A 26,205-nucleotide genomic window follows, 5' to 3' on the forward strand; every position below is an offset into this window, starting at 1 on the left:
AATCCACTCCTTCATTCCAGCATTGTCTCCTTTCCTTTTTTAAAAGCAAACTTGCCTTTTATTGGCAAATTCTGTCCCAACATTTGTCTGCTAAGCCATAAAATGCTAAATCTTCCTCTCTATAGCTCAGTGGTGGAGCATGAAGGTTCCAGGTTCTGTCTTTGGTGAACTTTTACTTGCATGATCTCAAGAAGCAGGGCTGAGAACGGCGTCTCTGCTCTGCCCCCTTGGGGTTGTCTAGGTATTAACCCAAGGACCGTGTTTTTGGTGCTATTTTAGATTGCTCTGGAGGCAGCCAAAGCCTTGGATGATAAGAACTGTTGGGAAAAACTGGGGGAAGTGGCCTTGCTCCAAGGGAACCACCAGATCGTGGAGATGTGTTACCAGCGCACCAAGAACTTTGACAAGCTCTCCTTCCTGTACCTAATTACGGGCAATCTGGAGAAACTGCGCAAGATGATGAAGATAGGTTGGTCTCTACAATGAATGGCTCTTCCAGCCCATACGGAGCCAGAAACTTTAGATGATTCAGGAATGTATTACAAAAAAATAGAATTGCATGCAACAGACTGGCCACCTTTGCAGATGATGATAAAACTGGATTCCTGCCTGTCTCAGTTTACTGTGAGCCAGCAGCACATGTCCTGTTCCACTCCTTCTTTCACCCAAGGGCACAGAATTGACTAGGAAGGGATAGCTTGATGGGACATCTGAACCCAGGATCCTGTTTTGTTGCTGGCATATGCTCCTGGTTTATATGGGAGCGACACACCAGGATTTTGGGTGCGGACATAAGCCATCCCTTCCTGCTTTGTTTTTCTCTGCTTTTCTCCAAAGGGAAGAGCGAAGGGGCTCTGTATACTAGCAAGCTACTCATTCACAATGAACCCAGAATAAGCAGAGAGTTCTGACATATTGTGTGGGAATGCAGCTGCCTGCCTCTCTCGCAGCATGATCACAGTTGCTGACATTTGGCCCTCTCAAAATGTGACTATTGACAAACTTACTCCTAACAGTCAAGGACTGGGAATGGTGTTAACCTCAGAACAAAACACATTCATCCCATCCCAGTGTAAGGCAAACCATGTGGAATCCTAGACGTGAAAGGTTCTTTGTAGGGTGACTACTGACCACCAGCCTTGATGCAGGAGGAAGAAGCAGGACGAAATGCGTAGTAATGGGAGGTGGCTGCCCTTTTGCAACTCATGAATCCGCTTCAGGTTGGGAGAGGGGAGATTTGTAGCAGCAGCAGCCAGGAATTCTGCAGTGAGCTAATGCTTGAAACTCCTGAGTGAGAGTTGGGTGTGGAGGTGACCCATTTTCCTCTTCCCTTGTTCTTTGTTGCAGCCGAAATCCGGAAGGACATGAGCGGCCACTACCAGAATGCCTTGTACCTTGGGGACGTGGCTGAGAGGGTGAGGATCCTGAAGAACTGTGGACAGAGTGAGTAAGCTGGCAATGTGAGCTTTGGGATACCTAGAAAAACGAGCTCAGTTTCTATTAACAAGAGCACAAGAGGAGCCTGCTGGATCAGGCCAGTGGCCCACCTGGTTCAGCATCCTGTTCTCAGAGTGGATAACCAGGTGCCCCCTTATGGGAAACTTGCAAACAGAACCTGAGCCCAAGAGCCCTCTCCCCTTCTGTGGCTTCCAGCAGTTGGTATTCCGAAGCATTGCTGCCTCCCAACTTTGGAGACGGGGCATGGCCATCATGGGTAGTAGCCACTGGTAGCCTTCTCTCGATGAATTTGTCCAGTCCTCTTTTAAAGCCACCCATGTTGGTGACCAGCCACAGGAGAGAGTTCCATCGTTCAACTAAGAGCTGTGCAGAGAAGGGCTTTCTTTTATCTGTCCCCTCCCCTCCCTCTGCCTCCTGCCAAATCCCACCCTTTCCAGGCTGAACAGGGTAGCAGCTATGGAGCTTCTTTCCATTTGCATGACCAGACTACCCTGGAGAGTTTCCCACCATCCTGACCTTTCTCTTGCTTGCTTGTCTCTGTCAGAGTCCCTGGCCTATCTGACGGCTGCAACCCACGGCTTAGATGAGGAAGCAGAGAGCCTGAAAGAGACCTTTGACCTGGAAAAGGAAACGGTTAGTGCAGGACTATGGGCAGGCTGGATTTGCTTGGCATGCCGTTTTCCCTTTGCCTAACATTGGTGGAAGAATTTCAGTCTGGGGGCATGAGTGGGAGCTTACAAGTCTGTAGTTTACCAGACCTATTGACCCAAGTCTCTTAGGTTGCATCACGAACCCCTGGCTCTGCATCTCAGAATACATAAGCATTATCACCCACCTGCTTACAGTTTGAAGCTTTCTCCCAAACTTCCCCTGGGCTGAAATGGCTGTGTAGCTCCCTGCCTAATTCCCAGTCAACCCCTTCCTTGTCCCTGTGGTAAAGGTAAAGGTACCCCTGCCCGTACGGGCCAGTCGTGTCCGACTCTAGGGTTGCGTGCTCATCTCGCTCTAGAGGCCGTGAGCCGCGCCATCCGAGGACACTTCCGGGTCACGTGGCCAGCGTGACAAAGCTGCAGCTGGCAAGCCAGCACCAGCGCAGTACACGGAAACGCTGTTTACCTTCCCGCTATAAAGTGGTACCTATTTATCTACTTGCACTTAAGAGTGCTTTCGAACTGCTAGGTGGGCAAAGCTGGGACCGAATGACGGGAGCTCACCCCGCCGCGGGGATTCGAACCGCCGACCATACGATTGGCAAGTCCTAGGCACTGAGGTTTTACCCACAGCACCACCCGTGTCCCTGTGGAGAGTCTGCAAATTTACATGGAGGGTTGAAAGTTCTTTGTTTCCTCTTCTTCTTCCAGATCCCAGAGATAGACCCCCATGCACAATTGCTCCAGCCGCTTGCTCCCATCATGCCCCTGGACACCAACTGGCCTCTGCTCACTGTCTCCAAGGGCTTTTTTGAAGGCACAATTGCCAGCAAAGGTAAGGAGGCCTGGACACTGTTACTGGCAGGCTTCCCCTTCTCAGATTTTGCAGGGGAGGTGGGGAGTGGCAGGGGCTCCCAGGTATTGAGGCTGCTCTTGTCGGTGGCTGCTGCTGTCCTCTGTGGAGGCCAGAAATAGCTGCTGTTGAACAGGGCCATTGTACCTCAAGCCGTGCCTGTTTCTTGAGGCTGCAGAATCCCACCACAAGACAAATCGGTGATCTTGTTCTTCTCTTCAGGCAAAGGAGGCGCGTTGGCTGCTGACATTGATATAGACACAGTAGGCACCGAAGGCTGGGGAGAAGATGCTGAGCTGCAGCTGGATGAAGGTGAGAGCTCAGCGGTGAAATCCCATGAAGGCCAGGTTTTCTTGGCCGCTTGCTGGTTTAAGGTAGTATACCATCCTGCATCAGAAGGCCACAGGGCAGTTTGCAACATGCAACGCAGATGTCACTGCGTAATATCTGTACAACATAAAAATTGAAACAAATGTATGAATTTGATTGTAATACTAAGCACTGCATTATAAAATTCTCGTAACAGCAGCAGCATCAAAAATAAGAGAGGAGAAAATCAGCAGCAGGGTGTTTAAAGTACGAAAGCAGTGCACAAATCCTGAGTCTTCTCTATATCCAAAGGTAGCTCTTAATCCTGGCCACCCACAGAAAATGATAGACCCAGCTCTCTCCAGGGAGCTTTCCTTCCCATTCCCGGGACTCAGCTATACAGCTGCAAATAAAACGTTTTGAATGCGTTGTAACATGTAATATACAATTGGCACACTAAATGGCGACCATGAGCTACAGCAAATTCAATGTTTTTCAAAAGGTTTAAAAAACAAACACATTTTCACAACATTTTTAATGTGTGTAGATTCCACCCCAGTCTCTTACTCTCTGAAGCTTTCCTGCTCTGCATGACTTAATAAAGGTGTTTCCTTGCCACCACTTACCAATGAAGCAACCCAACCACTTCCTGTATGGGGTGCATGTCGGCCCTTCTTAAACTCCCCCAATCCGCGCTCTGTCCCCTTACAGATGGCTTTGTGGATGCTGGGGAAGGTTTTGGAGACGAAGCCCTGGCTAAAAGCCAAGAGGAAGGAGGTGGCTGGGAAATCGAAGAGGACCTGGATCTTCCCCCTGAACTGGTAAGTATGGGTTTCATTCATTTCAACTGGTGGGATGTATTGCAGCAGGACTAGAGGGGAGACTAAAAGCAAATGCTTACACATCTCCCCTTAAGTCCGTCTCACTCTTGGCCCATTGAGTCTGGACCATTTTCTTCCCGGCAGCCACTCTCTAGGATCCTAGACCGTGAGGGGCCTTTTCCCTTTGCCTGCTGCTGTCCCAGTTCCCCTTTACCTGGAGGCTCCAGAGATTGAATCGGGGACCTCATGCATTCAAAGCATGAGCCGCCCCATTTCTGAGCTCTGGTTCCATCGTGGAGAACATTTTGTCATTGACTACCACATGAGCTCTGTGAAACCTCCATGTCCGGGCGCAGTCTACCTCAGATATCTTCATGCACTAGAAAATGGGGAACAGAAACGCATGTGTGGGGAAGATGGGGAGTAGCGGGATAGCTCAGTCAGTAAAAACATGCAGATTTTAATCTCGGGGTCGTGGGTTTGAGCCCTGCATTGGGCCAAAACATTCCTACATTGCCAAGAGTTGGAAGAGATGACCCTCGTGGTCCCTCCCAGCTCTTCTGTGATCAGACATTTGTTGTTGTGTTTCACCACTGGTGTGAATGAGGTGTTCACGTTGCGGCAGGTGCCATAGTAGGAAAGGAAAATGGGATGGAAGCACTAGTTATTGTATTTTAGTGTTTTCTTGGAAGCCGCCCAGAGTGGCTGGGGTATAAATAATTTATTATTATTATTATTATTATTATTATTATTATTATAGCATTGTAGCCAGGAAAACTTCCATGTCTGAACGCACCATAACTGCCCCTCCTTCTCTCTCCCCCCACCCGCGTTTCTGCTAGGATGTTCCTGGTGGTCCTGCTGGAGAGGCAGAAGACGGCTTCTTCGTGCCGCCCACCAAAGGCACCAGCCCTGCCCAGGTAGGAGGGTGTCTGTGCTGAGGCACAAGACTCTTTGAGACCGGGCAGCAGACAGTGCCGAGCCCTACAAGTAGCAGAGAAAAGGGAGGTGGTTGGCAGTAGGCAGAGACTTGACGCTTTCCTGCATTTCCCCCCAAATGCAAGCGCTGCTCCCAGGCAGCTGGCTGCAATGACAAGCACGCAACTGAAACTCCCATTAAAAAAAGAATCCAGAAGGGTCTGCCGGGTGCGAAGTCTGCTGCAGCGAAAGCATCCGAGAAGTCTCAAAGGCGAATCAATGCATTGGTCCTCAAGCCGCTGCAAGACATGCTCGTTTTGAAAGTGTAAAAGACGAAAAAAAGCAACAGGAGCTAATTTCTGTAGGCCGAATTGAAAAATCTGGCCAGACTTGCAGAGCTTTCAAAAAACCAAATAAAACCAGGCAGATCCTTCAGCACCCTTGGGCTGGTTCCTGTCTCCCTGCGGTGGAGGGCCAATGGGATAAGTTCACCTCCGCAAGTCCTCTGATTTCTGTGGTTCTAATCAGATCCCTTTCTTTTCTCCCTGCTTAGGTCTGGTGCAACAATTCCCAGCTTCCAGTTGATCATATCCTTGCTGGCTCTTTTGAGACAGCTATGAGGGTGAGTTGCCTGGGGACAATGTCTCTGCACTGGCCTTTTTTCTTTTTCATACAGTGTGTTGAACTTTGGGGTGCATGTCACAAGTGGGGTTTTGTCTTTGTCACAAAAGCTTTGTCCCCAGTGAGCCTTGCTTCCTTTCAGGGGGTTGTGACTTCTTGCCTGCCTGAACGTGAGCACAGTTCTCTGCGGAAATGGTTGGTTTGGACGCCTGCACAATGTGACCTTTAAAGGATGTTGTTATTTTTATTTATTTAACTTACTAGTTGCTTTTTTATTTTACAAAAGTAACTCAAAGTGACTTACAAGAATTATATTTACATTAAAACCAGAATAAAACCAAGAAAAATCTGAAACACATTCATATTTTTAAAAGGCAGGATTAAACCCAGTGAAAGAGGCCACAGATAATTAAAAGCCAAAGGCCTGGCAGAACAGAAATGCTTTTGCCTTGTGCCTATAGAAAAGTTGTGATGGTGCCAGGTGAGTCTGCCCAGGGAGAACATTCCACAACTGAGGAGCCACCACCGAAAAGGCCAGTTCTCATGCTGCTACCCTCTGGACCTCCAATGGAGAGGGCACACAGAGAACGGCCTCAGATGATGAATGCAGGCTCCAAGTTGGTTCATATGAGGAAAGGCAGACCTTGAGGTATTGAGGTCCTGCTCCACATAAGGCTTTATAGGTCACAAACAGTGCTTTGAATCTGGCCTGGAAACTTAACTGGCAGCTAACGCAGTTGGGCCAGGATTGATGTTAGGTTCTCAGACCATCTTGCCCACGCATAGGCAAACTCGGCCCTCCAGATGTTTTGGGACTACAATTCCCATCATCCCTGACCACTGGTCCTGTTAGCTAGAGATGATGGGACTTGTAGGCCCAAAACATATGGAGGGCCGAGTTTGGGAATGCCTGCTCTTGCCCCAATGGGCAAATTCGGCAGCATTTGCGATTTCTAAGCAGTCTTCAAAGGCAGTCCCAAGTATAATGCATTGCAGCCACTTAGCCTAGATACGGCAAGCCAAGTGATAATTTTAGAGCAGAGGAGAAGAATGAGAGAAGGGGAGAGTATGTGCAGCAGAACTTTGTTGGGAAGCATCTGGGAGCCCACCCACCCCCCGGTAACACCACCTCTCCCCCTCCCCTTTCCACTGCAGCTTCTCCATGACCAGGTGGGAGTGGTCACATTTGCCCCCTACAAACAGCTGTTCCTGCAGACCTACGCCCGGGGGCGCACCACGTACCAGGCTCTTCCCAGCCTCCCCGCCATGTATGGATACCCCCATCGCAACTGGTAGGTGTGAGCGCCCTTGTTCTTCCTGCCGCGGCTGGCGGCTGCACTTGGTTGTGGGACCCAGGTGCTCGCCATGAGCTCTCCAGTTTGCGAGCAGGAAACAGGCTTTGCCATGGCCTACCCCTGGCTGCCTTCTGCATGCATGAATTCAGGAGCAGGGCTGTGGGCTGATGCTTAACCTCAAACAGAGGGATCTTGTGAAATGCTGCATAGCGTCATATACACTGTTTGTCATACTCAGACTCATCAACATTAGTGGCCATTAACTTAGCCCCATTAATTTCGACAGATTTACTCAGTCAAGCTTTCTTGGTGTCCATCCAATAATAAGCAAGTCCTTGAACATCCCTGCCTCCCCCTTCCTTGACCAGTTTTACCCCACACCTCATTTTTACCCCTTTTGCTCTGGAATCGGCTAACAAAATGTTGCAGTTCAAGCATCTGTCGTAGGCAAGTCCTCATACTGCCTCCTCATTTTCTAGGAAGGACGCCGGCCTGAAAAACGCCCTCCCGGCTGTGGGACTGAAGCTGAACGACTTGATTCAGCGGCTGCAGCTGTGCTACCAGCTCACCACAGCTGGCAAGTTTGAGGAGGCCGTGGAGAAGTTCCGCTCCATCCTCTTGAGCGTGCCGCTGCTGGTGGTGGACAACAAGCAGGAGATCGCGGAGGTGAGCTGTCGATTCATTCGCATCATCCAAAGCAGACTCAGCCCACTTGCTCTCTGTTCAGATAAAGAGAAGCCTTCATGCATGTTTCCCAGAAGTGTTGCGGCGCTGTGGTCTAAATCACTTGGTGGTTCGAATCCCCACAACGGAGTGAGCTCCCGTTGCTATGTCCCAGCTTCTGCTAGCCTAGCAAGGTAAATGGCATTTCCATGCGCTCTGGCGCTTGTCACGGTGTCCCATTGCGCCAGAAGCAGTTTAGTCATGCTGGCCACATGACCTGGAAAGCTGTCTGTGAACAAACACCGGCTCCCTTGGCCTGAAAGCAAGATGAGCACCGCAACCCTATGGTCGCCTTTGACTGGACTTAACCGTGCTGGGTGCCTTTACCTTTTTACCTTATTGTACTAAAAGAACACCACCCTGATTCTGCACTGGGACAAACTCAGTTCAAACGCTTTAATCTGTTGTGCAGATCAAGTGTGTTGTCATTGTTGCTGCACCAGCCATCCACTCATTCTCTTCTGTTCAGGGATATAGGGTAGGCTGAATGGCCCACCCCAGCAGCATGAAATCTGCGCTCTCCCTACACGCCCCTCCTCCAAATCTCCTGTTTTTATTTCAAGCTTTACAAAGCACTGCTCCCCAAATTTTCAAACCGCTGTTTGTATCTAACGTGCCCTGGCTCGTTCGTTCTTTTGTTCTGACAGGCCCAGCAGCTGATCGCCATCTGCCGGGAGTACATTGTGGGGCTGTCCATGGAGATCGAGAGGAAGAAGCTGCCCAAGGAGACCCTGGAAGAGCAGAAGCGCATTTGTGAGGTAGGGCAACCCCTCTCTCTCTCCATGACCTCATGCCAAGGGTGCAAACATTGGGTTACCAAAAGCATCCTAGCTGTTACAGTCTGCCAGAAGGCAACACTTATGCAACTCTCTGTGGACAAGAGCACCAATAATTGGCTAAGAGATCAAATGAACACCATTAACTCTATCAGGGGTGGTCAACCCCCAGTTCAGGAGCCTGATCTGACCCTTAAGCAACTGGCTCAAGACCCTACTAATTTTGGCGGTGATGGCAGCAAAACAAAACACACACAAAAACAGAGTAGAGGGCAGTGTTGGAATGGGAGGGGCTAAGAGCTCTGGTGGGGATGCAGATCACCATCTTCTGATCATCTGAGTGACATCCTTCCTAGCTGACCTACATGGATCAGTTGAGGAGGGTGGGGGCCATAGGGTTGGCCACACCCACCACTGCCCTGCAGTCCCCGGAGAGTTGGTCAGGCCTTGGCCAAAATGGGTTAGCCATTTCTGATGGCAAGTTCAGAAAGCAGTTGCATTTGTGGAAAAACCCGTATCACAGTGGATCCGAGGACCCCCATCATCTGCCCCAAAGCCTGACCTTAGTGGTGCCATTGTCTCTTGAGTCCATCTTGCCTATTACCCTGAGTAGGAGCAGCCCTCCAAGACCTCAGACAGAGGTCATTCACTTACCCTGGTACCTGAAACCTTTTAGCCGACGGTGCAACATCCATGCCGCATGCAAAACAGCTGCCCTATCACTGAGCTGCAGGCCTGTCTCCTGCACAACTGAACCGAAGCAAACTCCTTTTTGGAACTGCATCCTTCTTCCCAACAGATGGCTGCCTACTTCACCCACTCCAACCTGCAGCCTGTCCACATGATCCTGGTCCTTCGCACAGCGCTCAACCTCTTCTTCAAGCTCAAGAACTTCAAGACGGCTGCCACCTTCGCTCGCCGCCTCCTGGAACTGGGGCCCAAACCGGAAGTGGCTCAGCAGGTAAATTCCCAGAGGAGCTGCTCAAAGCCATCATCTTCATCGCCTTCAAGGGCTCTAAGCACAAAGGGCAGAGGGTGTTTTGAAGTGCAATAAACCAACGTTGCGGTTCCGGCACAAGATATAAAATATCTGCAGAATAATCCCTTGGTGCAGGAGTAGTGCCACTGTGACACAGGCCAACTTTGATGGATTGGGGGGGGTCAGTCACCTGATGGCGTGATAGTTTCAGGTGACTGCCCACCTCTCGAAGTTGACTTGTGGGGAGAGAGGTCTGCTTTGCCATGGCGTTCCATGCAATGCGCTTCCAAGGCAGCACCCAGCAGAATTTAACTTGACTCCCAGTAGCTGGTAAGCTGACTGGGTCAATCCTGTTAGCTGCAGAGGTCTGCTTCACCATTGTGAAGGGCATGTCCTGGCATGTGCAGCACCCAGCAGGATTGCACTCTCCACTTGCCCAGCTGGTGAGCAGGGCATGCACTCCTGCTGCCTGCAGGGGTCTCCTGAAGCAGCCAGGATTGAATCCCCGCATGCCAAATCGCCCCGCCGACCAAGACTGGCCCGTGAGCTGGAGGTTCCCCTCCTCTGCCTCCGTACAATTATGTAAAGTCCCTTTTTCGATTCTTTACACTCCAGGGGAATCTTTGCAGTGCAGTCTTTCCCCAGCTCATTCTAAAGTGTTGAGACAGAACATTCAGACTCCCAGGCCGTCTACCCTGTTTCTCCTTAACAGCTGCTTAGCTTTCCTCTCTCCACCACCATTGCAGACACGCAAGATCCTAACCGCGTGCGAAAAGAACCCCAGCGACGCCTACCAGCTCAACTACGACATGCACAACCCTTTTGACATCTGCGCCGCCTCCTACCGGCCCATCTATCGGGGCAAGCCGGTGGAAAAGTGTCCACTGAGCGGAGCTTGCTACTGTCCTGAGTTTCATGGCCAGATTTGCAGAGTCACAACCGTAAGTGCCACCTCCTTCCCTCCATTACTGGCAGTAACTCTCTCCTTGGAGACTTTTCAGCCTCTTTTGGTTACCTCTTGGCAGCCTTTCTCGTGGTCTCCATGGCAAGTATAGGGCATCAAGGGTGTCCACATGCTGCTGCTGCCAGATGCTGTGTTTTGACAGAAACTGGCTGAAGCATCACTCTATACATGCTGTAACTAGTAGGGTGGTAGTAATTACTACTAGTTACTACTAGCCTATTAGTACCAGTTACTACTATTTGTAGTAGTTACTACTAGTAGTAGTAACTAGTTGTTGTAACTAGTAGGGTGCACCACTTTTGAATCTGGGAGTGTACCTTCTCTTATTACTCTATGCTTAAAAAAACCCCACACTACTACTACTTCTTTTATTATGTAGATTAGTAACCCAAGTAGCTCCCTTCTGTTTGCAAGGATAGTTAATAATGGCACCCTCCATCTGCAGTCTGACATGGCGCAGTCCATTCTACCTCTGCAGGACTGTACCATCTCATTTTGCTGCATGTATAGATAAATTAGGCCTCAGCTTCCTCCTGTTGGGGTGGGAGCATTAATCTTCCCCTTCTCACAGCATCGAGAGGCCTGCTGGCTACGAGTTACTGCTGGAAGGGAGAATTTCTCTAGGCTAACCTGTGACCCTCCAGATGGTTGTTGAGATTACAATTCGCATCATTCCTGCCCACAGGCCATGGCTGGTGGGAGTTGGGAGTCCCAACGATGTCTAGAGGGCCAATGGCTCTGCAGGGAGAGTTTCAGAGAGGAAGTGCTGGCAGCCTGTTGCCCCTGAATGCGGAGATGCCTTGATTTTCCCACTGCTCTGGATTGGCTCACGTCACATCCTTCCAATTGTCATGAGCTCCTGCATCCCAGCACTTGCCAGGTTTTGCTGCAGGGGGGGAAGAACTGCCCACCCTCCTCTATTTTGCAGGGCTCTGTGTAGATCATGCCTCTCCTTGGTAGCCACCCGGATGATGTGGTTATCAAACGGTTTAGCATCCTTGGACGGCTATATCATCAGGCTGGCTACCCTGAGCCTGGCAAGACCTGGTTTTGAACCCAACACTTGAGTTTCAGAGACACACACTGTGTGTCACATCCGTGGTCTGGAAGTGCTTAGAGGAGCGAGAAATTTCCCTGCTTTCTGAGGTTCAGAATGAGGCTCTCCATGGAGCAAGACAAGGGGCTCTTGCCATATTAAAAGGACCCCATGGTTCCAAGTCTAGGAGGTGCTAACCATGCCTTTGTTTGGCTCTGCAGGTAACAGAGATCGGGAAGGATGTCATTGGCTTAAGAATCAGCCCCCTGCAGTTCCGCTGAGGCTGTCCTGTGATCAAGCAGCTTTCTACAAGCATCCAGTTTTTTTCAAGTTCTACTTTTGGCTGCTGCCCCTTGTACCTCCCCTTTTCTGCTACCATTAATATGCCCCCTTTCCACCTGTGCTCACCAGGCCCTTTTTGGAGCTGTTCAGATGCAAATCTTCAGTCTCAAGTGTGCAGTCACAGCCAGGCGTGAATGCTGTGTCTCCCTCTACCCCTTTCCACATGTAGCTTCCATGAGAATCTGGGGGATGGAATGGGCTCCTCCCAGGATCCCACCAACTTTCCTGGATGTTTGTTGGGGATCAGGACTCGAAGATGCTACCAGAGACTGCAATAATTGGGTCGTCTATTCACTAGAAGAGGCATTTGAGGCTTTACGTCTCTTATGCAGGGGGCCAAAGAGTGAGGGGCTGAAACTCTACTCCACTCCTTTTTGTATTCTTCCCCCTCCCCACAAAAACTCCCTGTCCCTTTCTCTCTGCCCCATCTCCTTGTTTTGTTTATTAACACTTAATAAAGTGAAATCACCCAAGGGGGAAATGAGAACGTTGTGCTCATTGTGGTTTCAGAAATATTCTGTTGACATGAGAAGGCATGCGGCTGTTGGCGTAAATTTTCGGTAGGTGGAGGAAACCTTACCAAGGGGGGCATAGACCAGATGTTATAGCGACATCTCAGATGGTGATGGTGTCCTCAGGATAGATTGGTCATACAGGAACTCACAGAAACATCTGCCTGCCCTTCAGGTCACACCGGTTTTCTTTGCATTAGTCAGCAGCAGAAAAATAGTAGAATGGCTACCAGCCATGATGGTTATATTATGCTGCTGAATGCCAGCTGCCCAGAAACCACAGGAGGTGAGAGTGCTCTTGTGCTCGTTTTCCACTGTGAGAACATGATGCTGGACTAGATGGGCTTATTGGCCAGATCCAGTGGGCTACAGCTCCCTTCAGCCCTAACCTGTCGCTCAGGTCTGATGAGAGATGTAGTCCAATGAACAGGTTGTCTCTAGATTGTATTTCCATCTTCTCACCTGTCCCCAAAGACGTAACATACCAGCATTTACACTGGAAACAAGAATTGCTACAAGAGATTTTTTATTTATTTTAAAAAAACCCAACAACTTGAGATTTATTAAAATGTCCTTTTAGGGGGGAAAAAACATCCTGTAAATTAGTACAAATGACAGCAGCAGAGGCCGTGAGTCCCCTCTGCCTACCGCTATTTCACACACATTGATTTGTGCTCAACCCACAACTTCCTGGGCACCATGAAAACTGCTAGCTGCCCCTTGTCTCTGGCAGGATTTGCACTCATGTCTGAAACCTCAGTTCCCAGGGAAGGGTTACAAGCAAAAGCAAAAACGCTTCCGATCACAACCCAGAGGAATCCTGCCTGCGTTGCGACTCAAGCAGGGGGGCAGGCCAAGTTCTCCTGGCTTTGGGGAGCTGGAGGTCTAGAGAGCAAAACGTGGCTCTCCAGCACAGCTGGGAAGATTCTTGACAGACCTGCTTGCCCACCCCGGCTACTCCTGGCTGCTTGAAGGAAGCACAAGAGCCGTGACCCTGGGTGGACTCTAGGCAGCTCCAAGATATTGCTCAAGGAAAGGGCAGAGCTCTGCTGCCCCCAGCAGGCTCAGAGGGACTTGCGGGGCCGCTTGAGGAAGGAGAGCGTGTAGTCCCGGGGGGCCGAGGCTTTCTGCTTCTTCAGCTGCACCTGGGACTGAGCTGTCAGCTGCAGCTTGATGGCGCTTGAGTTGATCTTGGCTGCCACCAGCAGCTCCTTCATGCCCTTCATCTTCTCGCTCTGGAAGGTGAGGACGGGCCCTTCAGGAGGGGGGCTGGGGCCGCTGCTGGGCCTCTCCTCCTTCTCCAGGGGAGGCCGGTCCACTCGCTGGCTGGAACTGGGGCGTCGGCGCTCAGTCACTTTCTTGGGCAAGGGGGGCTCCTCGGGCTTGGACTCCCGGCGCGGACCCCTGCGGCGCCCCTCCCGGGGGTCTTCGCTGCCTTGGTCGTCGTCCTCGTTGGCTTCTACCTCCCGACTCGCCAGGGTCACCTTCTGCCGCACCTGAGAGGGAGGGGGGAGTAGTCAGAAAGCTAAGGGCGCCCAGGGCACGAAGCTGAAGGCTGCTTATGATGCCCTGCCTATCTGGGCTGTACACTTCCAGAACAGATTTAGTCACATCTTAATCTTGCCCCTGATATCTAGCTGGTGCATTTTGACATCTAGAGAACAAGCGATGTCTGCCTGCCTGTTGATTTCACATGCAATTACTCTGTGAGTTTTTAGAATCTCAGCTGGGCACTTAAACACTCTCCTTGTGCCTGTTAAACATGCATCTTAATTAATTTCATTATTATTAATAATTTTTACAAAGTATAATCATATATAAATAAGAATAAAAATGTGCACCCCACCACCAACACTATTCCATTGTAACTATCCAACCTCCCAAAATTTCAACACCTCTTGCGATGGTTTCACCCCTTTCCGTTTTAACAGTACAAATTCTACAAACACCTTACATATCTCCTCGAAACTATTTCTCCTGCAAATTCCCTACCTTACCTTAATGGCATATGTTATTTATCATTAACAGCTATATCCCACACCTCTTTATACCATTCTTTTAATTCATTTCTATTCTTGCTATACTGCTGATTTTCTTTTTTTGCTACGTCCCCCATAACCCACCCTTCTCTCCCAAGTCTGTCTGAATCCTGGTAACAATGGAGCTCCCTCTTTTCCAGCTAATAAACACCCCCCCCCATAGACACCATCTAGGCCCACTAAGGCCCCACAAAATCCTGCCAAGTCATTGCACCCCTTAACATAGCTTGATGCTGGCCATTCCCCCCCCCCCCTTAAAATGCTCTGAACTTTACCCCCTGCAACCCGCTCTGCCACAAGCACTCACCATCCCATCAAAACGGCTGAGGGACTGGACCAGGAATGTGGCCCATCCCACATGGAGGACGGGCGTGGGGCTCCCCTCTTCCCACTTGCAGATGCCGTCGTAGAAACGAAGGAGGTGGGCAAAGCACTCCGGGTCCTGCAGGGCCGAGCCGCCTCCTCCTTGCGATGGCGAAGCCTGGGCAAGACAGGTCAGGTTGTTCGGTGAAGAGATGCCACCCTGGCACCAACTGGGCCTCTGCCAACGAAGTCTGCCAAGGGCATTCCTTTCCCTGATCCAATTCACAAGTGCCTCTCTCCCAACTCAACTCTCTCTCTCTAAAGCTTCTAAAAAAAACACACAAAAAAACCCTACCCCTTCCTGTGATCCCCTTGCCAAATCTCTTAGCCATACTCCAGTCAGCCTCCCTTTAGAAACTCCCCACCCCACCCATCTACTTCATACACCCTCTTGCCATTTCACTAAACGATTAATAATGCTTTTCTGCTCCACTCACTTCTCTCTGTCACCTTTTAAGACGATAACCCCTCTATTTTTGCCTTGACTGGATGCCAATAACCCCTTTTCAGGCCTTCATGGTTTCTCTCCAAGCTTCTAGTCCTCAGTGCAAAACGACACTTATCATTAACGTCCCCTCTGCTTTGCACAAAGTCGTGTGTTTTCCACCTTCCCTTCTTGTACAATTTCACACTGTTTCCTGTGCCTTTGTTCTGCCTCCTTTGCTTCTGGCAAAGTCCCAGCCCAAATTTTGCTGCACCTCCTAGAATTCCCACCCCACTCCATCCGACTACTTTCATTCCACCTAATGATACTTTTCCTAACACCCGGCACGTGGCAGTGAAAAATAAATAGCAAAAGCAGAATTTCCTCCCCGGCTGACGAATGCCAGCAAGGCACAACATCCATCCTTTACGTCGCCTGTCTGCTCACCCGCCTTACCTCTCCCCTCTCGCCAGCCCCCTTCTCCTCAGCTGAGTCAGCAAGGCTGGCCACCTCTTTTAGCAAGTTGGGAATCACGTCATTGGCCACATCAAAAAATTCCTTGTAGATCTCTTCATCTTCTCGACAGTAGTTATAACTGAGAGGGGGAGAAGAGAAGGGTGCAATGCCACCATCCGATAACAGCAGACGTGGGTCTTATGTAGAGATATCTGGAGCCTCTGACAGCCCAACAAGAGGCATTTAACCACAGGCAAAATTTTCCCCATCACTGCATCTCCACCTTGGAATAAGCCTCCTGGGGAGCTCTTAGCCGCTGCCCACTTGTTCTCTGCGACAAACTCTGGAAAAGGGTTTTTTCAGGAGAACTAGACAAACATCAGTAGTTGCCCCCTCCCCGAATAAAAGGAACTGAGAAAAGAATGCAATTTTATTTTACCCTTGACTGGAGGCCAAATGAAACCAGCACTTCAAATGCATGGATGCAACCACCAGGCTGTGGTAAACGCCACAATGACCAGCAGCTGCTCTCCGGGGTTTTAGGTACAAATGTGTGCCGGCCCTTCTGGGAGATGCCAGGGACAGAACCTGGGACCTTCTGCATTCAAAGCAGGGGTCCTACCACCACGCTTCACTTCCTTCCGTGGTAAAGGCAAAATGAATAGGATAGGAAGATACTCACTCTTGGATCACGGTGGCTGAATCAGCCCAGGCTTCCAGTGCTTCCTTGACATTTTTGTTGCGGCAGTGATAGCCGGCCAGGTACATGTAGGGGTAGATGTGCTCGTTGTGGTAGTACTGCTTGGCTGAGTTGATTCCCTAGAGGAAAAGGGGGGGTGGGAGATAAGGGGGGGGGGGTTCAGGGACAGCAGGAGCTGATCCATGAAGACACCCAGGCTCAGGTGTTTTGGGGAAACATCTAGGGCTGGGCGATACCTGCTTTTCAACATTGTGATATATCAAATATCACAATATATTGATATATCACAATGTCTGAAATAAAGATGGAGCTATGCAGAGGCATTGGCCAGCTTCACAGTTTTACACACATTGTGATTTTTGCATAGCACCCACACACACGATTTGTGATATATTGCCAGGTCATAAATTATGGAACAAGTATCACGACATGGACTTCAAACCAGTTTTGGATGATATACTGATATATTGCCCAGCTCTAGACACATCATGCTGTATCCAGAACAGCTTACAAACATTGTAAAAATTATCACCATCATCATCATCATCATTATTGGCACACACCCTTCCCCCTAAGGTCTCATGGAAGTGGCTTACAACACTTAAAACATAACAATAATAGCAGTTAAAAACAACTTCCAATCACAGAAATAAGATGTAGGGCATGGGTAGGCAAACTAAGGCCCAGGGGCCAGATCTGGCCCAATCGCCTTCTAAATCCAGCCCACAGATGGTCAGGGAATCAGCATGTTTTTACATGAGTAGAATGTGTGGTTTTATTTAAAATGCATCTCTGGGTTATTTGTGGGGCATAGGAATTCGTTCTTGTTGCTTTTTCAAAATATAGTCCGGCCCCCCACAAGGTCTGAGGGACAGTGGACCGGCCCCCTGCTGAAAAAGTTTGCTGACCCCTGGTGTAGTGGTTCTAAAAATATACATCTTAGGTGTCACCGGCTAGGGTCTTTGGCATCTGTCAAAAGCTGTGCAGTGAAGGTGCCGGATGCACCTCTTTGAAGAGGGAGTTCCACAACTAAGGAGCTGCCCCAGAGAAGGTTCCCTCCCAGGCCGCAACACCCCAAATGTCTGAGGATGGAAGAACAAGAAAGGCAGATCCACAGAATCACAGAACTGTAGGGTCAGAAGGGGCTGACAGGGTCGTCTAGTCCAACTCCCTGCAAGGCAGAAGAATCTCCTGCTCAAAGATCAGCCTTCTGCTGATCTTAGCACCTAAGAGGGCCTGTAGGGAAGGAGGCGGTTTTCCCAATATTTAGAAGAAAGGGATCAAGTCGCCTCAGGTAGCAGATAGGTATATGTAGAGCCAGGAAGCTTATTTGGGGCTTGTCAACAGGCAGCCCCAATGACCATTCCTAGAGGCTCTAGGAAGCAACTGTGTACAATATGAGGACAGCAAACCCGGGAACAGCTGCATTCCACAACATGGCAGCAGGTGCAAGTGCGCACCCCCCTCACTGATCATAGGTGGTGTGGAGAGCCTCCCCTTGAGGCTGTTCCAATGCCTTCTGCATCATCAACTCAAAAGAAGAAGGCTCCCTTCACTTAAGATCCTGCTCATCAGCTCCAGCCAGCCTGGCCCATGGGCAGAGAAGGTGGCAGTTGGAGTCCAGCAGCAACTGCAATGTCACAGATCTCCCCAACCCTGCTTTACTCCCTGGACCCCACTTTGAAGGGCCAAAATCCCATGGATTTCCCCCCCCCCCCTTGGTGGGATGAGGGAGTTAAAACACTGCAAAGAGAACCAGGGCAGTTTTTCATTATTATTTTCTAAATTACAATAATACCGCTTGTACGTTTTGCTTCATACCTCAGGTTCCACGAAAGCTAGAAACTTACTTTTTAATGAAAAGAAAAGAAAGGAAGTTGGCAATCTGGAGATCATGGTTCATCTCGGGGACAGGGGAACGGGACTACCCCCCATTTCACACACACACACACCCCCCACAGATCTAGGTCATGCCCCACCTTCAACAGCTTTGCTTCAGGCAATGTGGTGTGGTGGTCAGACTAGGGTTTGTATCCCCTTCTTGGCCACAGTACTGCCAAGCCCAGCCTACCAGCACCCTTAGGGGCAAGGGGGGAAATACCTGATGGTAAATGAAGAGGGGGTCTGGGCGGCCAGGGGTGGGCTCCAGCTCCTCAAGATCTGCCAAATTCCCCAGTGCCATTGGGTACCTGCAGAGGAAGCCAAGGGATCACTGAGGACAAGCAGAGGCGAGAGGAGGCTGAGGCTCCCAAGGGGACAATTTAAGAACACACAAATAAGAGCCCGGGGGCCTGTGGATTTGTGGTTGAGGACGGGGAGACAGCTCAGCCATTGCATTCAACACGCTCTTCCATTGTATTATCATTGCTTCTTTTATTCCTTGCAATAAATTACCGTATTGGCCTGAATATAAGCCTCATTTTTCCCCAAATTCCGACCATGTAAAATAAAAGTGCGGCTGAAATTCGCGGCCTTGCAAAAATTGGCCTTAACGTTATCACTGCTGAAACAGACATACGGTAAAACGTAACGGGTGTGGGTGCCTGCGGAATTTTAAGGGAGTGGCGTATATTCAGGTATTGTCTCTCCGCCCCCCCGCCATGAATTTTAAAGGGGCGGCTTATATTCGGGCCAATACGGTACAACGCAAGAAGAGAAGCCATAAAAATGCAATTAAAAATAACACCACATCCAGTGCAGGGCATTATAATTGCTACAGCAGGTAGGGAGCGGAGGGGCAAAGCATTTAATGGACTACTCAGCCGCTCGGTGATTTTTAAGAGGTCTGACTGGTTATCTCAATATATTCTACACATTCACATTCTATACCAAGGCACTCTTCATATTCTCTCACACAGATGACATACACTCCACTCTTTGATCATAGACCCTCCAGCAGGAGGCGGTATCTGCACAGGTAATCTGAGCCGCTTTTAGGGGAGAATATACCACCCCTGAACAAACTTCAGAGTTTTCCGTTATTGCTGTTGAAATTGACTTCAGAGGCTGTTTTGTCCCATGCCTTAAGAATGCCTGCATCCCCTTCCCATATTGCTCTTTTTCTAATATTTAGTGTCTATTTCCATCAAAAGAGTGAGTTTCAGAAACCAAGTCTTTTTTTTCCTTCTGTATCTAGCTAAGACTGACTTAAGAGTAGACCTACTGAAATCAATGGACTCGAGCTAGTCACAACCAGAGTCCACCACCACTAAACTCCTGGCTGCTTTGGCTGTTTCCAAATCACGTGGCCAAGAATCTCTGGAAATTACTCAGAAATAGCTGGAAGCTCCTCTAGAAAGGAGCAAGACTCCCTCTGCAGACCTCTGCAACTTAAGAACATAAGAGCATAAGCTTATGTCTGCTGGATCAGGCCAAGTCCTCTTTTAAAGCCATCTAGACTGGTGGCCATCACTGCCTCATGTGGACATGAGTTCCATAGTTTAACTATGTGCTGCATGAGACTAAGAAAGACACAGAGAAATGAAGCTGTTTGGGCTCTGTTAGCTAACAGCATCAGGATGGGGGCTGGATTCCTCTCCCTAGAGCTGCCTTCCCCAAACTGGGAAGACTACAACTCCCATCAGCCCCAGTGAGCGTGACCAACATTGAGAGTTGCAAGTCAAGCAAGATCTGGAGGGGCCAAAGGTTCCTCTGCCTAATGACAGGGCCGGGCCCTGTGAGACCAGGCCCTCTCTAAAGTACTTACTTCTCCAGGTGGCCCAGGTCATAGAGAACCCACAGCAGCTTCTGCAAGGGATGGAGACAGAGAGGCAAGCATGAGAGGCATCATGATGGTGGTGATGATATCGGCTCCAGTTTCTGCAAACCCCCACCAAAGGGAAGGAGGGGGGTCGATCCATGTCAGCTCACCTGTTGCAACTGCAGCAACTCCAGGCTATCCGAGTGCAAGTCGATGGAAGGATTGATGGCACACACCATGAAGGCCACCTCCATCTGGCGGGTGCAGCACAGGTAGGAGCCCTTCAGGTACAGCCAGCTCTGCAAAGGGGGAGGGAATTTTGCCGGTGAGAAGTCTGGGTGAGCATCAACTTTCCCATGGCAGGATCTTTCTCTCTCTCTCTTTCTTTCTTTGGATGGAACCTGGGATCTTCTGCACTCCAAGCAAATGATTCTGCCACCCATGAAACACAAAGACGTTGCCCTCTGCCAGGTCGGACTGTTGGCCTTTCTATTCCCCTATTGCCCACCCTGGCTGGCAGCAGCTCTCCAAGTTCTCGGACTGAGGTGGGTCTTTCATATCACCAGGATTGAGCCAGGGGCCTCCTGTATCCTAACCAACATGCTCTGCCACCCAGCTATGATCTCCCTCGTTTCAGATATTTGCATAGTGTTGTGTGGCTGAAGGTATACTGGAGAGCTTTATTTTTAAAATATAATAACAATAACAATAGAAAACCAATTTCTGGAGGGTGATTTTTCATGTTAGCGATAACAACTAAGCCGCCTCACTCAAGGAAGGATGTTGGCAATTCCCAGCTGGAATGGCAACAAACAAGAGAGGCATAAAGGTGTCCCTCTCATGCCCAGTGGTGTCGCATGGGTTGCCAGCATGCACATTCAACTGCCTATTGGTGTCTGTATCACCCAGGTGATTGCAGTCATAGAAATAAGAAGAGTCGTCTGGAGAAGTCACTTCCTGGTTTGCAGGGAGAAACAGTTCTCAACTGAGTACAGCAACAGAAGCATGCAGCTGTACTGAGGCAGCACCAGGTGTTGAAATTTTGTGCCCCCTAACAAATTTGCACCTGGGGCAACCGCCCCTGTGCCCCCCCCCCCAACTAGGCCACTGCTCACGCCTTCCTTGTAAGCTTTCCAGAGACATTTGCTGGAAGGCTGACAGGCAAATTGCAGCTGTGGCTGGGTCTCACCAGGCAGCAGCACTAAAATAAGAATTTTCATGAAGGGGGGCAGGCTGTATTTCACATTTATTGGCTGGTCAGATCCATGCACAATGGACCTATTCCCAAGATTTATTTTTGCCTCTACACTGAGATGCTCAGATTGGCCATATGAAACAAACACACATGCTCCTATAATAATGAAATGAGATGAGATGAAATGTGTACACAGTCTAAAGCTAATTCGCTCCTATGGAATAAGTGGATGGAGTAAAGAACCTGCAAGCTACAAACCATCTATCCAGCTGCTCCTGTCTCCTTTGTGAAGACGAGAGGGGAACATCCTCCCTTCCTGAGCTGATATCTTACCCGTTCTGCCACACCAGAGTTGACTGTTTGCCCACGTCGGTCCTCATTGCCTTTGCCGTGCCATGTCACCTCCGCGGTCTGCTCCCCATCTTTGCCGAACACCACCCAAGCGTGGTCCTCAGAGAGCGCCAGGTGAACGTCCAGAAGTCCTAGGACCTGGCAGGCCCCCACAACTGCAAAAGCCACCCCAGAGCTGTCTAGTTTGGTGCCTGGTAAAAGAAAGAAAAGGAGCAGAACGTTCAGGACAGCTTGAAGAGCAGCGGAAAAACACTGTTGCATCTTGATTAAAAATGGGAGGCATGCAGCCACACTTAAAAGAATTGTTTTTGGAGGGTGAAAGCTGCCCACCTTTGGAGAAGCACACCTGTGGCCTCTCTGCACGAACTGCTGTTATGAGCCAGCCCACTGCTTGGAAAGAGCCATGCCCAGAGCAGTACAGAGACACCCTGAGCTACAACGTCTGAAAGCAGGTAATTCTGCTGTGCTTGTGCATGAGGATTGACGGTTCATGCCGCACCCACTGCAGATGTTGGGCACAATTAACCTTCCTCCGCTGGCTTATGGCAGCTGGCTGGTAGGAGGCAAAGCCAGCACAGTAACTCAAAAGGTGAAGCAGTGGACAGCCTCTTCCCTTGACCTTGCAGAAGCCTTTGATTAATTTATATATTTTTTTGCACAAACATCAAATGAGCAGTTTACTCCTAACACCAGTTTTGAGAGTTACTGGTAATTTTGCTGAGAGCCTTGTTTCTTGAAACTCCAAAAAACGGGAGACTGTAGCTTGTCTTGTAAAGGCAAAGGACCCCTGACGGTTAGGACCAGTCGCAAACGACTCTAGGGTTGTGCACTCATCTCGCTCTATATGCCGAGGGAGCCGGCATTTGTCCGCAGACAGTTTTTCCGGGTCACGTGGCCAGGCGAACAAGAGCAGCACATGGAAACACCGTTTACCTTCCCGCCAGAGTGGTACCTATTTATCTACTTGCACTTGATGTGCTTTCGAACTGCTAGGTAGGCAGGAGCAGGGACCGAACAACGGGAGCTCACCCCATCACGGGGATTCGAACCGCCAACCTTCTGATCGGCAAGCCCTAGGCTCTGTGGTTTAGACCACAGCACCACCCGCGTCCCTTAGCTTGTCTTGTAGTACAGGCCAAAGATAAGGCCACCCAAACAATATAGCAGCACATCTAAGAGGACCAGCAAAGAGGACCAGGCCTTGCTCACTCTTTGTTTTCAAAATATCCGACATCCCCATCATATAGAGAGATAGTAGGATGCAGCAGTTAAACGTGCTTGACAACGACCTGCGAGGCCAGGATTTGAATCCTTGCTAAGCCATGAAACTCGCTGAGTGACCTTGAGCCAGTCAGTGTCTCTTGCCCTAGCCTGCGTTGAAGGGCAGCTGTAGGGACAGCATTTATTTGCTTATTGATTTATTAAATGTATAAACCACCCTTCATCATAAGATCCAGGGGTGTTCACAGACTAAAGTACAAGATAAAAACACAAGTAAATAATTGAAATGAAACAAAGCAAAACAATATGCCCCCCCCCCAGTGGGGCAGAAGAGACCCAACCTCTTGCAAGAAAGGGGGAACATAAATCTAATAAACAAATATATGCAGGGCAACATGAGATCGGCAGCTGAGAACTTGGGACGGAGAGCAGCATGCTCTCTTCGTGGCCCCACCTGTGATGAAGCTGAACAGTGACTGGATGTGGGCCCGATCCTTGAAGTAGGAGCGGCTCAAGCTGTTCCAGATGACATCAGAGACTTTCTTGACAAGCTCCCGGGAAGAGTAGCCCTCTGGCCGCGGGTAGAGCGAGAGATCCACGGCCCCGCGGATTTGGGCAGTGAAACGGGCATGCAGGGCCCCAATGATGCTCAGGTCAGCCACCGGGAAGTAGGTCAGGCTGTCGGGACCTTGGGCGGGCTCGAAACTGATGCCCGGCACGTTGGTGGGCAAGACGCGGTTGACGGCCAGGAAATGCTCCACGAAGCCCAAGACGAGCGAAAGCAGCACCAGGTCGGGCTGCTCCCGGCGAAGCTCCAGCTCAAAGAGGCGGACCACATCTGAGACGGAGCGCAGGGGGAAGAGAGCCTTCTGAGCACCCTTCAGCCCCATGGCCAAGGGGGCGCGCTAGAGAGCAAGCAGAGAAGGAGGGTCAGAATTAGCAGGGGGCAAGAGGGCAGTCCATCTAATTAAAATATATTTTAGCCTAAGACAGAGATGGGGAACTTCTGGCTCAGCGCCAGCCACCATAAGCCACTAATGGTCAGGGATGATGGAAACTGGAGCCCAGAAACATATGACAGGCCACAGGTTCCCCACCCTGGTGTAACAGATGTCTGCCAGCTTTTAAAACCTAACAGCAGGAAATATCCGTTCTTTCTCGGTAAGCACAAAGAGGCCCATCCAAATCTTCAATGGGGTCGTGAATAAAGTAAAGCCAGAGTAGATTTTAATCTTGTCACTGACTTAAATGCCCACTGGACCATTAGTGTGCGTGACACATTGCCTTGCTTGGAGGTTGGGGGCAGGGAACCCACCTCAAACTAGAGACCAGACAGTGCAGAACAGGAAGTTTCAGCCTAAGCACAATCCTGGTTGAGGAATTTTGCACCACGTGAGCTGCTTGAAAGCTCAGATCTGGGGCCTGGGTAGGTTTGGGTTAGCAAAATGGTTGAGAGCTTGTGTCAATGGGAATGTGGCAGCCCCACTGAGGAACAAAAGAACCTGCCTCACAGATCTCCGGCAGAGCCATGCATCTTGAGAGCACAGCGCTGTCAGAAAGGAACACCTTTTGCTTGTAGTGCACCCCATGCTTGTGGGGAACCTGCTGCTAAATTATCATTAGGCAAATGACCAGGCTTGGTCTCCAGATGCAGTTGAACATCAACCCTTGTTACTACTGACCATTGGCCAGGCTGGGAAGGGGATGGTGGGGCTTGCAGTCCCACATCATCGGTGAACCTAAGACTATGAACTCACAGGGTTGCATTCAGTGAGCCATTTACTAACTCTTAAGAGTTGGCTCTTCCCTCCTTCTCTGTCAGATGCAGACATAACACTGGCCTACTTGGGAGAACCGTTTTTTAGGGTTCTGCATCTGAAGGGCTTTGAACACGGAGGAAACACACTGTTCATTCATCACCAACCTGCTGCCCTCCAGATGATCTGGGCTGCAACTCCCATCACTCCCAGTCCTCTGTTTTTGCCGCCCAAAACATCTGCAGGGCATCAGACTGCCAAAGGCTGCACCACATCAATTCTTGACGAGGTGCACAACCCCACACCCCTAAAAAGTTTGGGAATACCATATCGGGAGGGAGTACAGCAGAGCATCTATCGCGCATGTTGCACATCTGCCATGTTCAGGCGGGAGGATGCGGTAGTAAGGAGATGCCCTGGAGAACTACTGCCTGCTCTGGGTTTGGCGGGCAAACGGAGCATCCGGGAGCTAAGGCAGCTCCCTACACTTTATAAACATGCTTCGATCCGTATCTGCGGGAAAAGCAATATCGCAGAACAAGAATCCTCCGCGCGGAGGTGTTTTGATCGCACCCCTCCTGCATCCCACCCACCCAAAACGATCAGCCACAACCTCCTGCTGCACATGAAGGGGGGGCGGGGAGAGAGAAGAAACGAGCCGCACCCACCCCAAGGCTGTTGCACTTTGCAGCTGCGCCTCTGCTGCACCAGGATCCTCGCGGGTGGGGAGCCGATGGCGGGGCTGCATGCAGAACGGCGCCTTCCCAACACGCCCCCTCCGTCTCGCCTCTCCTGCTCTCTCATTCGAACGCGCTCTTTCAGCCGTGCGTACCCCCGCCGCGCGCGCAGGGCAGCATGGGAGTTGAAGTCCCGCCTTGGCAAGGCATGCTGGGGGAGCTCCGGCGGCCAGCTCTGATCCACAGACTTATAGTAGTTAAAGTCATGCACACGCTGCTATATTCCGGGTTCATTTGACCCACACACCCTCTCCGTCGCCTCCCTAGTCGCGAGGGAAGGAGAGAAGCTTGCAGCAAACCAGCGATGCATGCAGGGCCGGATTTAGGTTCGATGAGGCCCGCAGCTACTGAAGGTAATGGGGCCCTTTATATGTCCAACTGTCCTTTGTCAACAACAAATTGTCGCTGTTTTTTGTGTTGAATATATGCTATATGCCTGTTGTCTTTGTCCATGGAGTTTTCTAGGCAGGGATACTGGAGTGGCTTGCCGGTTCCTCCTCCAGGAGAAGGGGGAGATAAGGAGAAGGGGACGACAGAGGACGAGATGGTTGGACAGTGTTCTCGAAGCTACCAGCATGAGTTTGACCAAACTGTGGGAGGCAGTGGAAGACAGAAGTGCCTGGCGTGCTCTGGTCCATGGGGTCACAAAGAGTCAGACACGATTAAACGACTAAACAACAACAACAATATGCTATATGGTAATTTATGGACCTAATAGGTATCTAAAGCCATTTGCACATGCAGAATGTAGGCACCCTATATATAGAAATAAGCAAACCAGTGATATTCTAGCATAGCTGTCAACCTTCCCTTTTTTTGCGGGGAAATTCCCTTATTCCAGCGCCGTTTTCCGCTGCTTCCCACTGCTATCCCAGATTGTTAGATATCCCGTAGACTGTCCCCGGGACAGGTGAGGCTGCTGATCCCTTATTTTCAAATCTGAAAGTTGACAGCTATGTATTTTAGGGAGCAGGCTAGCAGGCGGGGCCCATTATTTACATCATA

At 50.1% G+C, this 26,205-nt stretch overlaps 2 protein-coding genes across 2 annotated transcripts in view; one reads left to right on the top strand and one right to left on the bottom strand.

Moving 5' to 3' along the window:
- Positions 1-12,232, top strand: part of COPA (COPI coat complex subunit alpha) — a 29,472-nt gene extending 17,240 nt beyond the window's left edge. The window contains exons 16-29 of the mRNA XM_080984396.1: positions 280-469; positions 1,348-1,443; positions 2,003-2,091; positions 2,820-2,943; positions 3,184-3,273; positions 3,982-4,091; positions 4,934-5,011; positions 5,563-5,631; positions 6,786-6,922; positions 7,405-7,591; positions 8,296-8,406; positions 9,224-9,385; positions 10,150-10,344; positions 11,625-12,232. Coding sequence (XP_080840522.1) covers positions 280-469; positions 1,348-1,443; positions 2,003-2,091; positions 2,820-2,943; positions 3,184-3,273; positions 3,982-4,091; positions 4,934-5,011; positions 5,563-5,631; positions 6,786-6,922; positions 7,405-7,591; positions 8,296-8,406; positions 9,224-9,385; positions 10,150-10,344; positions 11,625-11,684 — 1,698 coding nt within the window. The 3' untranslated portion in view covers positions 11,685-12,232. The remainder of the gene's footprint in view (positions 1-279; positions 470-1,347; positions 1,444-2,002; positions 2,092-2,819; positions 2,944-3,183; positions 3,274-3,981; positions 4,092-4,933; positions 5,012-5,562; positions 5,632-6,785; positions 6,923-7,404; positions 7,592-8,295; positions 8,407-9,223; positions 9,386-10,149; positions 10,345-11,624) is intronic.
- Positions 12,233-12,766: 534 nt separating this feature from the next.
- Positions 12,767-25,299, bottom strand: MEN1 (menin 1). The gene is made up of 10 exons (XM_080986357.1): positions 25,132-25,299; positions 23,161-23,611; positions 21,468-21,676; positions 20,110-20,238; positions 19,946-19,986; positions 18,341-18,428; positions 16,222-16,358; positions 15,540-15,678; positions 14,604-14,777; positions 12,767-13,753 (listed from the first exon to the last, which is right to left on the bottom strand). Exons 2-10 carry the CDS (start codon positions 23,594-23,596, stop codon positions 13,322-13,324), a joined length of 1,785 nt encoding a protein of 594 aa, XP_080842483.1. The 5' UTR covers positions 23,597-23,611; positions 25,132-25,299; the 3' UTR covers positions 12,767-13,321.
- Positions 25,300-26,205: the final 906 nt, after the last annotated feature.

This window comes from Podarcis pityusensis (genome assembly GCF_964106645.2).
Source record: "Podarcis pityusensis genome assembly, chromosome: 16".
Classification (NCBI taxonomy): domain Eukaryota; kingdom Metazoa; phylum Chordata; class Lepidosauria; order Squamata; family Lacertidae; genus Podarcis; species Podarcis pityusensis.

Coding starts and splice junctions, on each gene's coding strand:
- MEN1 (XM_080986357.1), bottom strand. CDS start 23,596: ATGGGGCTGAAGGGTGCTCAGAAGGCTCTCTTCCCCCTGCGCTCCGTC. Junction 20,239..21,467: donor ACTCTGGTGTGGCAGAACGG/GTAAGATATCAG, acceptor CCCCCTTTGCAG/AGCTGGCTGTACCTGAAGGG. Junction 19,987..20,109: donor AGTTGCTGCAGTTGCAACAG/GTGAGCTGACAT, acceptor CATCCCTTGCAG/AAGCTGCTGTGGGTTCTCTA.